General features: G+C 39.2%; 1 protein-coding gene across 1 annotated transcript in view; it reads right to left on the reverse strand.

Annotated features, from left to right (window-relative positions):
• Window positions 1-8330: 8330 nt before the first annotated feature.
• ARHGEF38 (Rho guanine nucleotide exchange factor 38) overlaps window positions 8331-15714 on the reverse strand; it is a 49917-nt gene continuing 42533 nt past the window's right edge. Inside the window, exons 13-14 of the mRNA XM_045017564.1 lie at window positions 15372-15628; window positions 8331-8654 (exon numbers count right to left, since the gene is read on the reverse strand). Coding sequence (XP_044873499.1) covers window positions 8469-8654; window positions 15372-15628 — 443 coding nt within the window. The 3' untranslated portion in view covers window positions 8331-8468. The remainder of the gene's footprint in view (window positions 8655-15371; window positions 15629-15714) is intronic.

A 15714-nucleotide genomic window follows, 5' to 3' on the forward strand; every position in this document is an offset into this window, starting at 1 on the left:
GTATTCTGTATTTGGCACTACTGTGACCACTCCTGAAATGCTGTGTCCAGTTCTGGGGTCCGCACTTCAAGAAGGATGTTAAAAAATTGGAGCAGGTTCAGAGGAGAACCACGGGAATGGTTAAAGATTTGGAAAACATGCCTTCTAGTGAGAGACTCAAAGAGTGAATCTATTTAGCTTATCAAAGAGAAGGTTATTTACTAACTATAAGTACCTACATGGGGATGGGGAACAATAATTTTGATAATGGAGGGTTATTTAATATAGCAGACAAAGGAGAAATAAAATGGAAGGTCTGGAAGTTGAAGCTAGATAAATTCAGACTACAGATAAGGCAAAAAAAATTAAGTGAGAATAATTCTAACTATTGGAACAATTTACCCATGGTTGTGGTGGATTCTCTGTTATGAGGTTTACATTAGGATTGAATGTTTTTCTAAAAGATGTGCTGTAATTAAATCACAGGTATTGGACTCAAACAGGAATTAATTCAGGGAAGTCCTGTGGCCTGTGCTATGTGAGAGGTCAGACTGAATTATCCATAATGGTCCCTTCTGGCCTTAAAATATAACATGCTCCTTTTTTTAAGCTCAAATCACTCAAACTTCAGTATTTGTAAGTATTATATGTAGGGAAACACATTTTTATATATACACTTCATGAATTATACTTGATGCATTATCATTTTTAATCAGCATGCTAATATAAGTATTATACATCTATTAACCTGTTACTTTCCTGAAGCTAAAGCATTTCTCTCACAGTGAGTTTTCAATGGAGAAGTTGTGCAGAATTAATGAAATTCCAAATGAGAAAATTCCATAGGGAAAACTATTATCTGAAATGGATTCCATGAAGAAACTATTTAAACATATATACTTCGATTGAAAGTGGCCATTTGAAAGAGCGCATTTCATTTTCAGCTATCAAGGAAGCTTATTAGCAGCCTTGTTTTGTTTCTTTCCATAACTCACCATGGCACAGAGGGGAGCAAGAGCATTAGAAAAGAGACATATAGGCTCCCTCACCTGAAAAAAATGGAGGAGCAGATACAAAACATTAGTATGAATGTTCCTTTGAGTTCACTGATGCTACAGAAAACCTTAAAAGATTCTGGTTTTAAGAGGAATGAAAAAATAGAAGTGATGGTGTGGTAGAGACAACTATCTGCAGGTTTAGATCTTGAATTAAACACTTATAACACTTTACTTTCTCCAGCTGCTGCAAAAGTGTAAGCCATTGATTCAATTTCTTGTGTTTTGGTGTTGTGAGGAAGGGAAAGCTGAAGAAAAGAAGACATGCCAAGTGTTAGCTTTCTTATGTGTATTTCTAAAGCACCTAAAATCATGAGATTATTTTAAGTATTCCACGCTTTATCTACCAGCCACAAAACTCACAAGTTTTGGTTGTTGCAAGGGAATAACATGTCAGCATAGCCAAGGAAATGCAGCCCCAATCCCCTTAACTGTTCACCTTCCATCATAACAAGCATGATGATGATTTAAAATGTGTGATATGTTGAATTCAGCTTTTTCCTAGAAAAGACAAGGCCTAAGAGACCTTCTGATTCTCAAGTAGTAGTTTTATTTACTGAACTAAAGAAAAATCACTGTCAGGTGCTAGTAGAACTTACATTCTTTTTCAGCTGTACTATTTCCTGAAAGAATAAAGATTTTCTTTTCTCTCCTTTTTATTGTCTGTAAACTGCCAAAATAGTTTGAGTAACAGCACAGATAATAAGAAATGTGTATGGCCTCTCAATCATCCCTATTTCCACCCTCATTCTAGCACAGAAGGTTTTTTAATTACAACATAGGGCAGAGGGTGGAGACATTAAACCAGTTTTTTTGTGCAGACAAGGAATTTTTCTTTCTTGTAAATGGTATTCTGTGGGAATGGCACATATACTATGAAATGAAATGTAAAAAATAGATTTCTTTATTAGCAAGTTTACTCCTAAGTAAAGCATTTACTTCATTGGTAAAATTTATTCTGGCAGGAAAGCATCAAAATCCTAATTTGCAAAGTGGTCTTAGCATAGCCTCTGAACATGTCTATAGTTTTGCTCATGGATAAATGTGAGGGCCCAAAACCTTGAAACTTCATATTATGTGGTTTGCTTTGGGTTTGTCTGGGCTAGAAAAAAAAAGTGTATAGTTTATTTGTTTGTTTTTGTTAGCTAGTTTGAGATAGCTAACCAATTTGAAATACCACTAAAGCAGCTCACCTAGATGTAGTTTAATGCTGTTACAATTGTATTATGTGATAGGGAGTTGGTGATGGGTTGCCTCCTTCCTCTTTCTTTTTGGAATATTAATGAGGCCAAATCATTAATACAAGTCTGTCTCTTCCCATCTAGTCAGGCCAGGTCTACTTTAGAAAGAATTTGCTGATATAACTTTACCAGTAAACCCCGCCAGTAGAGAGACAGATAATATCAGCAAAAGAGTTATTTTGCTGGTATAGATTGTACCAGTTCCCCAAATGAAATAAGCTATACTAGCAAAAGGACTTTTTTGACCATGTAACCGCATCAAAACATCCATCACTGCCCTAACTGATGTATCATCAATAGTTTCCAGTGTAGACCTGGTCTAGGGCAAATGCTTAACCTGAACTCATCACGCACAAACTGTTGGAAAACAGAAGAGAATGCAGGAAACAACGGCTTCTCTGCTTTAGGAAGCATAGTCAGGACGGAAGGAATAAAAATTCCACCTGCCTGCAAGAAGGGAATGTTCATTGTACAGTGTTGTTCAATGGAACCTACCTTACAGCCCAAGGAATCTGTTCCATGACAAGTGCAAGGCTCCAGAACTGTCATAAAGTGTGATCTATTATTTGGAGACTGGAGAGCAGGAGTTTGAGGTTCTAGGTCAGGGATCGGCAACCTTTGGCACGCGGCCCACCAGGGTAAGCCCCCTGGCAGGCTGGGTTGGTTTGTTTACCTGCCGCGTCCACAGGTTCAGCTGATCGCAGCTCCCACTGGCCGCGGTTCGCCGTCCCAGGCCAATGGGGGCTGTGGGAAGCGGCGGCCAGCACATCCCTCGGCCCATGGCGAACCGTGGCCAGTGGGAGCCGCAATCGGCCAAACCTGCGGACGCAGCAAGTGAACAAACCAGCCCGGCAGGGGGCTTACCCTGGTGGGCCGCGTGCCAAAGGTTGCCAATCCCTGTTCTAGGTTGACTCTGCATTATTGTGTGATTTAGAAGTAACAGCATCTCTCTGCCTTTGGCCAGATCTACACTACAAATGTTTGTCAGCATAGCTGTGTGGTCGGGATGTGGAAAAAACTCACCCTCTAGCCAACATAGCTATGCTGGCGAAATGCCCACTGTAGATGTAGCCATGCCAACAGAAGAGCGCTGCCTTTGGCATAGTTAATTTCACTTGGGGAGGTGGTGTTACTATATTGACAAGTAAAATTCCTTCTGTCTGTGTAAGCTGTGTCTACAATAGGGAGCTCTGCTGGTACAAGTATACCAGTAGAGCTATACTGGCACAGTATTTGTAGTGTGGCCAAGGTCTTAGCTTATCCATCTTGTAAATAGGCGGTCTACTATTTTCCTTCCTCTCAGAGGTGTTGGGAGGCTTACTCTTCATAAATGGCCAAGTTCTGATCACTTTGCTTTCGCTAAATGCTACTTTATAAGTGGTTCTGCTGGAATTAATTGGGAATCTTATGGTGCAAAGTGCTATTCATTGTGAGTAAGCGTATCAGAATCTGGCACAAAGTTCTCTGAGAGCCAGGAGTGAAACATGCTTTTCACTATTACAACTCATGATTGATCCTAGAGTAAGACAGAGAACTAATAATGTTCACAAATCAGTAGCCTAGATTACAGCTAGGGAAGGACAGAACCAAACTAACTGCTCCACAGCAGTTTTCTCAGTGTATTTTTAAACCTTGTTCGGTGCCTAAATGGCACTTTATAAATACTGATAGATTGATAAGATAGATAGATATAGACAAGTGCAGTGTATTATCTGTTTGAAGCAACTGTTCATTTCCTCTGCTCTGCTACCATCATGATCACAGCATGGTCTCTAGTTGATAACAGAACGGAAAATAGGTCTTGGATCTATGTTCTGTTGTGCTTCAGGCAGAAATGTATTGTTTTTAAAAGAAGACAACAAAAAAGTGCAAAAATATATCTTTATTATTACAATAATTTAAAAGGAGAATTTAAAAATTTGTGTGCAAACAATATTGCTATAAATGGAATTTACAATAAAAAATCTGGATTCACTCAGCATTGTCATAGCTATATTTTCTATTGCAATTATTGGGTCCATTCCTGCAGCCCTTTCTCATACAGGAAACCCAACCCCACTGCAGGACGGGGCCTATTTTGTGCATTTTTTCTGAGCTTTCATAAAGTAAAAGCAGGAGTGTTCTTGAAGTTTAGACGTAGATGCTAACACACTGAAGTGTATTAATTTAAAAACAAGTATTGGAAGGAATAATTCTCCATGTTGTTTTCACAGAAAAAGTGAATAATATCCTGTCTAGGACAGGGACTGCAAACAAAAAGGAAAATAGTGCAGTAGGTGGCTGCCAAAGATAAAACTTGAGTCCCTGTATCACTGTTTGGCATTGGAAAGTACTGGGCTTGAAATTGCTGTGCAGAGCACAATGGCATCACTTTAAAAAAAATCCTATTGAAGAAGAAACACTGTGACAAAGTTGGCGCCCAGTCCTACAAATACTTAAGCAAGTGCACAATCCCATTGACTTCAAGTAAGTAAAGTGCACATGCTTAAGTGTTTGCAAGATTGGTGCCTTACTGGTTTACTGAACTGGAGCCCACTCTTACTCCATTGAAGTCAATGAGAGTTTTGTCGTTGATTAACAGGAGCAGGCCATTCGAACACTGAAGTCATGTCTGCATTAGAAAAAAATTGCCCCCCTCCCATCACACCTTTACTAAAACCGGTTTGCCTCCACTGATCTTAGCAATGTAGGGAACCCTAATGTAGACGGGTCTCTAGTGTTTTAAGCACTGTCTCAACTAGATCTGCTTTAAGCAGGTCCCATTAGAATTTTTGCCAAATTCCTCCAGTGTAGGCAAGGCATTAATTCAGACAGCTTCTCATCGTCATCTTGGCAATGCTCTTGGCTTGAGTTTATTTATTTTAAAAACAGATAAAAGTTGGCAAAATAAATATATTCTCATTCGTTTATAATAGTTAAAACTGAACAAGGTTTCAGAAATGATCAAAGCCAATCCCATCAGTCAATACGGAGTACATTACAATTAAACTTTTTGTGACTCCAAAGTGATTGTGGTTGATGGAAGAAAGCAGATATAATTCAAGATATATAGATTATTTTTATCCTAAAATATACAAAATATATTCTGGGCACCAGCAGTTAAGGCTGGAGTTTTCAAAAGGGCCTGAAGGACTAGGCTCCCAAATCCCAGTGAAATTCAATAGGGCTTAGGTGTCCAACTCCCTCAGATTCCTTTGAAAAGCTCATCCTTTAGTACTAGAGCGCAGTCCTTCATTCCTTGTGAAATCAAGACACTTAGGCCAAGATTTTCAAAAGTGAGTAGTGATTTTGGATGCCATTTTTTTATATCAATTTGAGACACCTGAAAAGTGGCTGATATTCATAGTGTGCATGCTCAGTACTTTCTAAAAGTCAGAGACCTTTAAGATGGGTCAGGCTGGGCACACAAATACTGAGGCATCCAAAATCACTAGTCCCTTTTTAATATCTTGCTCCCTAGTTCTTTCATTTAACTACGGTCCCTAGCATACAAAGCTTCATCACTGTGCTTGTAGGAGTTTATTAAGCCTATTACACACAATTCAGCTACTTTAAAACAGTTTTCAGCTACTGCAGATAGCAGATCCTCTCTAATTAAGATATTCTGAAATATGAGACATGCTGAAAAACTTCTTGTGGGGGATCTTTCCAATAACAAAACTTTTTTGTTGTTTGTAGTGCAAAATTAGTGCAATTTGTTATTGGAGTATATTCAACTCTACGCGCAGGGCTTTGAGCCCATAGTCCCCATTAAATATAATGAAGGTTGCGCAGCACCAAGCTGACATGACATAATCTACCCCAAAGCTTTTTGGTTTTTTACTTGACATAAAGACAATATTATTTACAGTATTAACTGCATTCTGAACAGATTGAATGGGATGGTAACATTTGTTGAAGGGATGGACACATTCCACTCATGGAAATTGCAACAGCTAGGTACAGCCCTGTGCATCACAAATAAGGCAGTGAAACCACATTGTTATTTATTTATCATTTGGATTGTGATCAATCACAGAAGTTCAAATACCAAAATCTGTATGTCCATACCAGTGAACTCTCAAGCCTTTTCTGTCATACAGTGTACAGAGGGCTAAAGTTCCTCCATGACCTGCCACACCTTTCCTCTTTTGCGAGTTCAACAAGTGTCTCTCTCTTTCTTGGAAAAATTAAAGCTAGATTTTTCTTTTAACAGACCTCTTTGCACTTCATGAGCAAATCTTCCCTCTCTCATCCTTTCTTTGCTGGTAGTCTCCTTTTTTTCTGAATCCTATTAAATGGTTTCATTCATTTTATCTTTAAATGCTACATTTGGGCTAGGGGAGCAGGAAACATGCAGTCAGTGGCTTGTGTATTGTTGACCATTCAGTCTGATAATCAATTTTCATTGTATTGTCACCATCACAGTCAGTCATCAATGATGTTGTAGGACAGAAAATACCTGACAAGGGCTTATATGTTAGTAGGTCACCATTTCAGGTCAGAGGTGGGCTGCAGGTCTTATCTGATGACTACTGTAGTCCATAGGAGTCTTTCCACTGTGTAATGGATAGGAACCTATAAGAGCAGTATTGCAGTGATCACATCTTTCCTCATAATTTTGTATTTCTTTGTCCACTGATATCAAGGTATTTAAAGCTACTTTAGTGATAACAACAGTTGGTCCCTAATCCTGCAAACACTAGAAAAATCTAATGATTGCACAGTCAAATACATTTAGTTTTTTTCCACTGTCCAATCTAATGATCATATACTCCAAGAGTAAGAGAAGCATCTGAAGGAGATACCGTGCCACACCATGAGGCCTGGCACCTAGATGCACTTCCTCAAGGCATTCTTATCTCAATGACTAGACATGCACCCCCAAAGGGCTCACATAAGCAATAAAGCAGTGTTTTCAACCTGTTTTTATTTGTGGTCCACTAAAAAATTTCAAATGGACGTATGGACCCCTCTAAAAATTCAACCTGTGGTCCATGGACCCTACCATAGATGTCTTAGACTGAAAACTGGCTGAACAGAATTCAACTATAAATGTTGCATGTGCTCAGCATGGTATTTGATGCAATGGGAGAAAGGGCGCTAAACTGTGGGCTTCTATGGTAGCGACAACACTTCCAGGTTTTGACCTGTAGGTGGGAGTATTCACATACTTTTGATTGATCAGAAAAACTGAATGCCTTTTCTGGGATCTAAAACTTTATTTTCAGTCACTTTTCACAGACCCCTTAGACATAGTCTGGGGATCTCTAGGGGGCCACAGACCTCAGATTGAAAACCACTGCAATAAGGCAATCAAATAAAGGCACCACTTGATTTTATTTTAAAGTCTAATTGCAAAAAATCAGGATTTGTCAATGTGCAAGTCTCCAAATATAAACATATTAGTGGGGCATGTATCTAGAGCTATATGGTACAGATTTAAGTTATGAAACATTACACATTGTGCATGCTATATATGTCATTGTCAAAAGATAACTTGCTTATTTCTCAGCCAACTTTTTTTATTGCAAAGTTGGCAAAGTGCACTTCTCTGAGTGAAGGTTAGGTACTTGCCAGGTTTTAAGTTTTAAACCAGCTCTTTTTGAGTGATCAAGTACCAAAAAGGACAATGTTCTTAAAAGACAACTTTTTTCATCTCTAATAATTAATAAATGGCTCAATGGACTTCCTGTAAATGTTCACAGCCCAAAAGTAATGTTCTGAGCATTAATAGGGAGTTGGGATGGAATAGTTATCTCATTCTGAACAATATTCTTTACGGCAATTCTGATGACACAATTTATCCTTTTCCAAGGTTAATTCTCTTGGGTTCACATATTATTTGCTAAATATGTTGGAGAGGTACCCATAGAAAGTTATAAGTTTAGCTGTGCTTTGTATTTGTGTGTTAACTCCTGATTTATGAAGTATAGTACTAAGAGAGTGAATGAATGAGTAAAGAAATAGCAAGCTCTCCAGGACGTTCATCAGAGAGAATCTTGTTAAACACTTCCTCTTCCTCAGGTCTTGACAAAGCAATGGCTTTTAGCATGTAGGAGTTCTCAGTGTAGCCTGTGTACCTCTCCAGATGATATAGCTGGGTTATAAATCACTTGTGCATTCACTCTGCTTGCTGTAAATTATAACAGATTATTATTCTGACTATGAGTCTCTATTTCAGAGAAACTAGTCCCAACAATCCTTTCTGTTCCTATGCATATGTCATCTTCCCAAGGTAATTAGCAGGTACATATCCTTTATGTCCTTTGGCTTCTGCTAACCACCATTCTTTATTGCCGCTCAGGTCAGAAAACTGGAGTATCCGAACCCGCTGGTACTCCTGAAGACTGAGTTCCTGATGGCTTCTTGCTTGAAATGCATAAACAGCATAGAAAGTCTGAAAAAGAAACAACCAGCAGAAATGAAACCTGAACTGATAAAATTTAACTATATTATGTCCCATTAATTTATCTTAATATATAAAATGTACTCAGAAGGGATACATTTTATATAAAAAAGGCAATTAATACAAAATAAAATTGATAATTTCAACAAAAAGACCCAACAAAATCCCCTGTAACAGGGTATTCTGGCCTTTTAAGATTAAAGGGGGTCAGAAGACCCCATTCCAGGGAGTTGGAATGAACAAAGGCCCAGAAAATGGCCTGGTAGCAGAAGAAGGGAAGTGGTCCAGGGAATAAGGAGTTGGATGGGAGAAAATCCCAGGACACTGTTCCTTTAAGGGCCTGCTGTCAGGAGCCCTGTAGTGTGGGTTAGGGCTCCACTCTCTTTCAGTCTATCAGGAGGAATTTTCTGGTGAGGAGACAGACTATAGGCTACCTTCTCCATCAGAACAAAGATGAGCTAAAGCTGCTTCGGCTAGCCCCCAGTTGTAATGAGGTTGAACATCAAAACTGACAATGGAGGATGTGAGGAGAGAGAAAGTTGCCTTGAACTATGAAGGAGAAGAAGTAGGGGCATGAGGAATGGTCTTAGATCAGAGGAAAGGGGGGGAAAGACTCGATATATCAGGATTTAAAGAAGTAATTAAATGAAAAACAGGATAAAAGTCAACATTTCATAATTGTCAAATCAATGACAGAAGATGTGAAAATAAGAGATGTTAACCCAACAAAAATGGCAGAATGGATAAAACAAAGTGTTGGTGATGTACAAAAAGCTAAAAGAATAAAGAGTGAAGATCTATTGATAAAATGTACACATAAGGAGCAAGGTGAAAAACTTCTTAAAAATGTAACCTAAAGGGAAATTAAGGTTACTCATCAACTGGCTAAATTCCTGACTGAAGCAAGAGGGTGACGTATGGAGTGCCACTAGGATTGTCTGAGGATGATATAAAAAAGACAATAGGCAATGAAAGTATTGTTTGTTAAATGACTATTTAGTGGGAGAGGGAGAAAACTAGCCACTTACAGCTGTACACATAACACTTTGTCAGTCATAATGGGGCAGCCTGACCTAATGGTCAGAGCCAAGGGGCAGCATCAGGGTCAATTCAGAAGTCACACCATAGATCAAAGCCAGAGTCAGGAGCCATGCCAAGATGGTCAATGCTAGGGTCAGAATCAATAGCCATGCCAAGAGTTAAGCCAGAATTGGAGTGAAAAGTGACACCAAGGGTCAAGTTGGAGTCACTCACTGGAACTAGGGTGAGGAACCAGCAGCAGGAACTTAGACTCAGGAGTCTGTTCAGCAGCAAGCTCAGCAACTAGTTGCTCAGCTAGGGAGTGGGACAGGAGCAGGAAGCTTTATGCCTGGTGGTGTCCAAGCAAAAGTCTGCTGCCAGTCACCTGACCCAGCTGAGTCAGTGAGTGTAGCCTCTGGCAATGAGATGTTATCTGCAGTTCCCTCGTCTGACTTGGTGGTGCAGTAGGTAAGGCTCTTGCATAGCAACCCCGCAGATATGGGCATGAGTCTTATACCACCTGGCATGCTTAATGGAGGGATGATCCTGGCTAGGATCCAAGTGTGGTATCTATTGGTCTGTATTTCCCCTCCTCCACCCTTGTGAAGCACTATGATGGTTAGAGGGTAGAGGTTTGGGCGTGCACCAGCCATTTGTAAGGGAACAATGAGGTGGAAACAGAACCTAGTTGCACAGTGCTGCATATAAAGGACGTACAGTATCAGAATGAGCTAGGGAAATACAAACAATAAAAATTATTCAAAAAGTATTATATGTTGAGGCTACCAAAAGGTAGCCACTGCAGAAAATAGAAAAAGAAAAATATATTGGGCAGGGAGGAGAATATGAGAGGAATGGGAGATGATGATATATTGCTTGTAGATAAAGAGAAGTTTATAACATTCATTAAGAAGTAATTAACTGCACCTTGCAGACGTGGAGAAAAAATGGAAGGATTAAAATCATAGCAAAAGCAGCAGAAAAATATCTAAAAATAGACAATCTCTCGATAGACCGCATTCACCCAATTTTAAATGAAGGAAATAATACAGCTTATTAAAGGTTTTAATGATCCTTAGCTGGAATCCTCATAGTTTAATAATGTATGGAGAGGAATTTAAGAAAGCCATCTTTGAAATGGGAAAAAAGGCTGATGTGATATGTGTGCAAGAAACATAGCTAATAAGTAAACTTGTGTTCAATCTACCAGGATATGATATACTCTAGAGGAATCAAGTGGCTACCAGAGGAAGGGATGAGGGGTCTATATATTCATAAAAGACTTAGCAATGTCAAAAGGGTGTGCAGAAACTAAGCTTTTAATATAGTGCTACTGAGATTCCCATGCAGAACAAAAACAGATTTTTGTTTATAATCCATGTAAAAATTAGTTATTTTAGAACTAGAAAAATTAGTTATTAATGTAAAAAACCTACTCACAATTTGTGGCAATTATAACAGTCATAATGATATATGGGAAAGTAAGAAAATCATGCTTAGAACAATTTATTGATATACATAACCTGCTGCTAATGAATGCAGGAGCACCTTCTAGATTTAATTCAGTGAATAGCTCCGTTTCTGTTTTGGATCCAGGAACTACAACAAATAACATAGCTAGTAAATGCAGCAGGGAATTTTATAAAGAAGACAAAATGGGAAGTTATCACTTCCCTATGCATATTGAGTACCAAGGTTGAGGAAATGTCAAAAACGCAAAAAGAGTTCCTAGCTGGAATTTTCAAAAAGTTGACTGGGACCTTTTCAAAATTAATGCGATGAATATTTTTGCAGTAAGTATACAAGTAGTAACCTAGGAGAATTCTATGATGATATAATAAAAAGAATTACAGCAGCAGCTGATCTGGCCATCTAAAAAACATCAAATTGCCCCCAGGGTAGACATCCAGTTCCCTGATGGAATGAGGATTGCAAATTAGCAATCAAGGGAAAAAATAAGGCATACAAGCAAGCAAAACACACAATTAATAGTACAGACTTAATGAATTATAAAAGTTGTAACATGGTGGCACAAAGGATTATCAAAAAAACAATTAAAAAATAAAGTTGGAGAAATTTCTGTGGGAAATTGACAAAGATTCAAATATTTCAAAAATATAAGCAAACTCACAGAATGAATGGAATTCAAAGTAAATGTATAGCTGTTCTTATTGTAAACAATGAAACAGAGATCTCCAATTTAGGAAAAGCAAACATTTTAGCAAAAGAATTCCAAAAGGTCAGTACTGATCTGATTCAAAACAATGAGTTTCATGCAAAAAGAAAAAAAAAGGTTATTGAGGATATCTGTGAACTATTAAATGGCTGGAGAGAATATACCGATGATGCATAAAAAATTTAAGTATGCAGGAGCTTATTGTAGCCATTAGGAAAAGGAAAAATACAGCTCCAGGTAAAGATAATATATACCATAAGTAATGAAATGCTTCAACACAGGTCAGAAGGGAGTCGAAAGATTCTATTGCAGTTAATATAATGATATATGGGAAAAGGAGTGCTGCCAATAGAATAGAAACAAGCTTTGCTGAGACGTTAGTAAACCAGGCAAGGTACATACAAGACCAGATGCTTATAGGCCTATTGCCCTCACATCATGTATGAGGAAAATAAGGGAAAAAATGATAAATGTAAGATAGTGAAATGCTCGGAGAAAAATGAAGTTCAACATGGTTTTAGGAAAGGAAGATGCACAGTTGAGACTAGAAACGGAGGTACAAAAAAAATATAAGGACTAACAACTAGATGATAATCTGCCTGGACAGTGGAAAAGCAGATTACATGTTATGGCGGGAAGGGAAGGCCTCCTATATAAAGTAGCCAAAATTGAAATAAAAGGGAGAATGTTTGGTGGATAAGGGACTTTTTTAAGTGATAGAACAATACACGTCAAAGTGGGAACAGCTTTATCAAAACCGGACAGGTTTACAAGTGGAACTCCACAAGGGAGAGTTATCAGCCCTACTTTGTGTTCCATTATGATAAATGACCTCCCAGAAAGTATGCAGATGAGAATAGGTATTTCCTTTTTCACCGATGACTGTGCTATATGGACTAAACATAAAAGACAGAGTAGCCATGGAAAAGACAAATGAAGCACTCCAGAGAATTTCCAAGAGGGGAAATAATTGGGGATTTAAATGGTCGCTTGCAAAAACCAAGAGAATACTTTTAACAAGGAAGAAAATTAGGGAAGAATGGTGAAAAAGTCAGTAGTTCAAAAGTTTATTTCCTTGGAGCAATATTTGATAATAAATTAACTTGAAACGGTCACATAGATAATATCATACAAAAGTGTAAAGTAGGATGAACTTACTTTAAAATGTAGCTGGAAACAAATGGGGTCCGAATAAGAATGTATTGATGATGTACAGAGATAAAAGATGTGTAATGGGCTGCAGCTGTAATTTTATCTGATTCCTTGTCAGTCATAATGACAATCAGAACAGGTACTTCAGAAAGTCAAAATGCCATAATAAATGAAATAGTGTTCCTAACTATGGATATAATGCAAGCAGATATCTCTAGAACAATAGCCATAGGCAGCGGGTATAATAGGCCAGATCCCTGGTTGCAGGGTTTGGCGGCAAAGTTTTTGTTTTATTATGCCCCATTCAGGTTCCGGGCTGCCTGAGGAGGCACATACCCCTCCTCAGCCACCCTGGAACCTGCATGGGGCATATCAAAAATAGCTTCTAACAGACACTTTTCTGCTGGGTGAGTTGGATCCGGGGAGGGAAAGCACGGCTTGGCTTTGGCCAGCCCGGGGCTCCTCTTGGCAGGGGAGGAGGGCTCCTGGGGCTTCGGCCAGCCTGGAGCTCAGGACTGTGTTAGGGCTGCAGCCAACTCCTCCAGCCGAGGGGAGGGGGACACTCCAGGCTGCGCTGCGGCCAGCTCAGGGCTCCTCCGAGGGGGAGGGGTGCTCAGGGCTTCTCCGGGCAGGGGGGAAGGAAGTTTGGGGCTCTGGCCATGGGCAGAAGGGCCAGACCTGGGGGCTAGGCTCCCCAAAGGGGGGCTCCACCCACCGTCCATGACAATAGCATGGATTCCAGTACATAGTAGAATATCTAGAAATGAGATGGCTGACAGAACAGCAAAACATGCTCTAAAAAATGAGGAGGTACATATTAAGATAACCTTAAATAGACAAGAATTCAAAAATGTGGTCATGAAGAAGGTTGCAAAGGAGAGTGGCAAGAACTATGGATTAAGGAAACAAAAGGATGAAAGTTCTATGATGTATGCTAAAAAATCAAAGATAATACTATTCTCCACAATCATGGTGGAAAAAATGAAGTAGTAATTTTTAAAGTGTTAACAGGTCATTGTGCCTTAAATGGTTAGTTAAACTTATTAAAAAGACATAAAGACAGACTGTGTATACCAAAAAAACTGTTGATCATGTTCTCTGGCACTGTTGGCAACATTCTATGGAAAGAAAGTTTCTTTATGAAAAATTGAGTCGGCTTGGAATCAAAGATTTTTTCCCTAAAGGAACTAGTGAGAATGTCAGGGAAATGGAATAGTGCAAAAAAGGCCTTGCTGCATTTCCTTAGGGATACTAGAGAGAGAGAATAGATTTTAAAAAATATATAACGTGGTCTATAATGAATGAAAAAAGTGGTGGCCATAGCCTCAGGTAATGAGGGTGCTGCGCCAAAAACAACAAAGGAGACAGTGAAAAAGAAGGAAGCCAGGGTTAGAGGGCTGAGCTCCAGCCCGAAAGGCTGAGACTGGTGGCTTTGGGTAGTGCAGATTGGGAAAGAGGAAGAGCTATAGGTATGGCAGAAAACCCATGGCTGAGTATGAATTTTTATGTCGTTGTTATGGACTTTATTTTGGGAACTCTAAGGATTGCTTGAACATTTTCTGTTATTAAACTAGCCTTAGGTGTGGGGTGCTATGAGCCACAACAGAGACTATGTGTAGTTCTTTTAAGGGGTCCACAAGTGGGGGACTAACAGGAGCAAAGTGCCTGCAAGGCCACCTGTGGCCACAAGGGGGCACATAGTACATCCCCAGAAAAACCAAACTCAGCCCTTTAAGTCACTGCTGAAAAAGAACCAGACTAAATAAATAAGACTGAGCTAGGGTAGGTCCCAGGCATTTAAATCTAGCAGCTTCTAACTTGAGCACTTCAGTTCTCTCAACCACCAGATGTTCTATAAGGCACACATTGCAGCAACCCGTTCTAGATTAAGGCATAGGGTTCCTTAGCAGAAAAGAATGATCATGACCTTCTTAGTAAAAATAGATGAAAACAGCACAAAGCAGAGCTAGCTGCTTTAGTAGGGATTACCCCCGCTCTCTTTGTAAGGGCAGGGAGGTGGCTTTACTGTCCAGGAGCAGCTAGAGGCATTGGGTCCGCATGGGGTGTTGCAGCTCCACTCTTCTTTCAATTCAAGGTTATGGCTAAATCCCACAATTTAACCCTTAAGCGTGTATTACCTTTTCACACGTTGTGTGGTTCATTAAAAACCCAACCAACATTACACCAGAGGGCCTGGAGGGTAAGAATGTTGTGTGAAATCCTACGGCATCCTAATAGATTAGAACAGTCCTTTTATAAACGAAGGTTTCCCCTTTAAATTGTAAGCAGTAGTGCACAACTTTTATATTTGGAATAGGAAAAACAGATATAGATAGATATGCTGCATGTATTATGCTTACATGTTGATCATCCACATCGTGATCAGTCTCTGTCCCATTAATTGCAGGTTTTTCACATAGGCTATTATTAGATGAGCTGCTGTCACTCCTCTTATGTCCTAGATTTCTTGCACTGCTATCATTGGTAGGCCGTGAAGAGACAAAAAGGCTGATATTATCGAAATCGTCATCACAGAAACTGGTTTCTGCTACATCCTTCTGCACCTTGGCTGGATTGTAGGGCTTCAGGAAGGAGGAATACACATACCCTTTATGAACTAGATATCAGATTAAAAAGAAAAAAAAATTATTTCAAATATGTTTCAGTCACCTGTTTTTTACAAACTGTTGATCTGATAGAGGT

This window comes from Mauremys mutica, chromosome 5 (assembly GCF_020497125.1).
Source record: "Mauremys mutica isolate MM-2020 ecotype Southern chromosome 5, ASM2049712v1, whole genome shotgun sequence".
Lineage (NCBI taxonomy): Eukaryota > Metazoa > Chordata > Testudines > Geoemydidae > Mauremys > Mauremys mutica.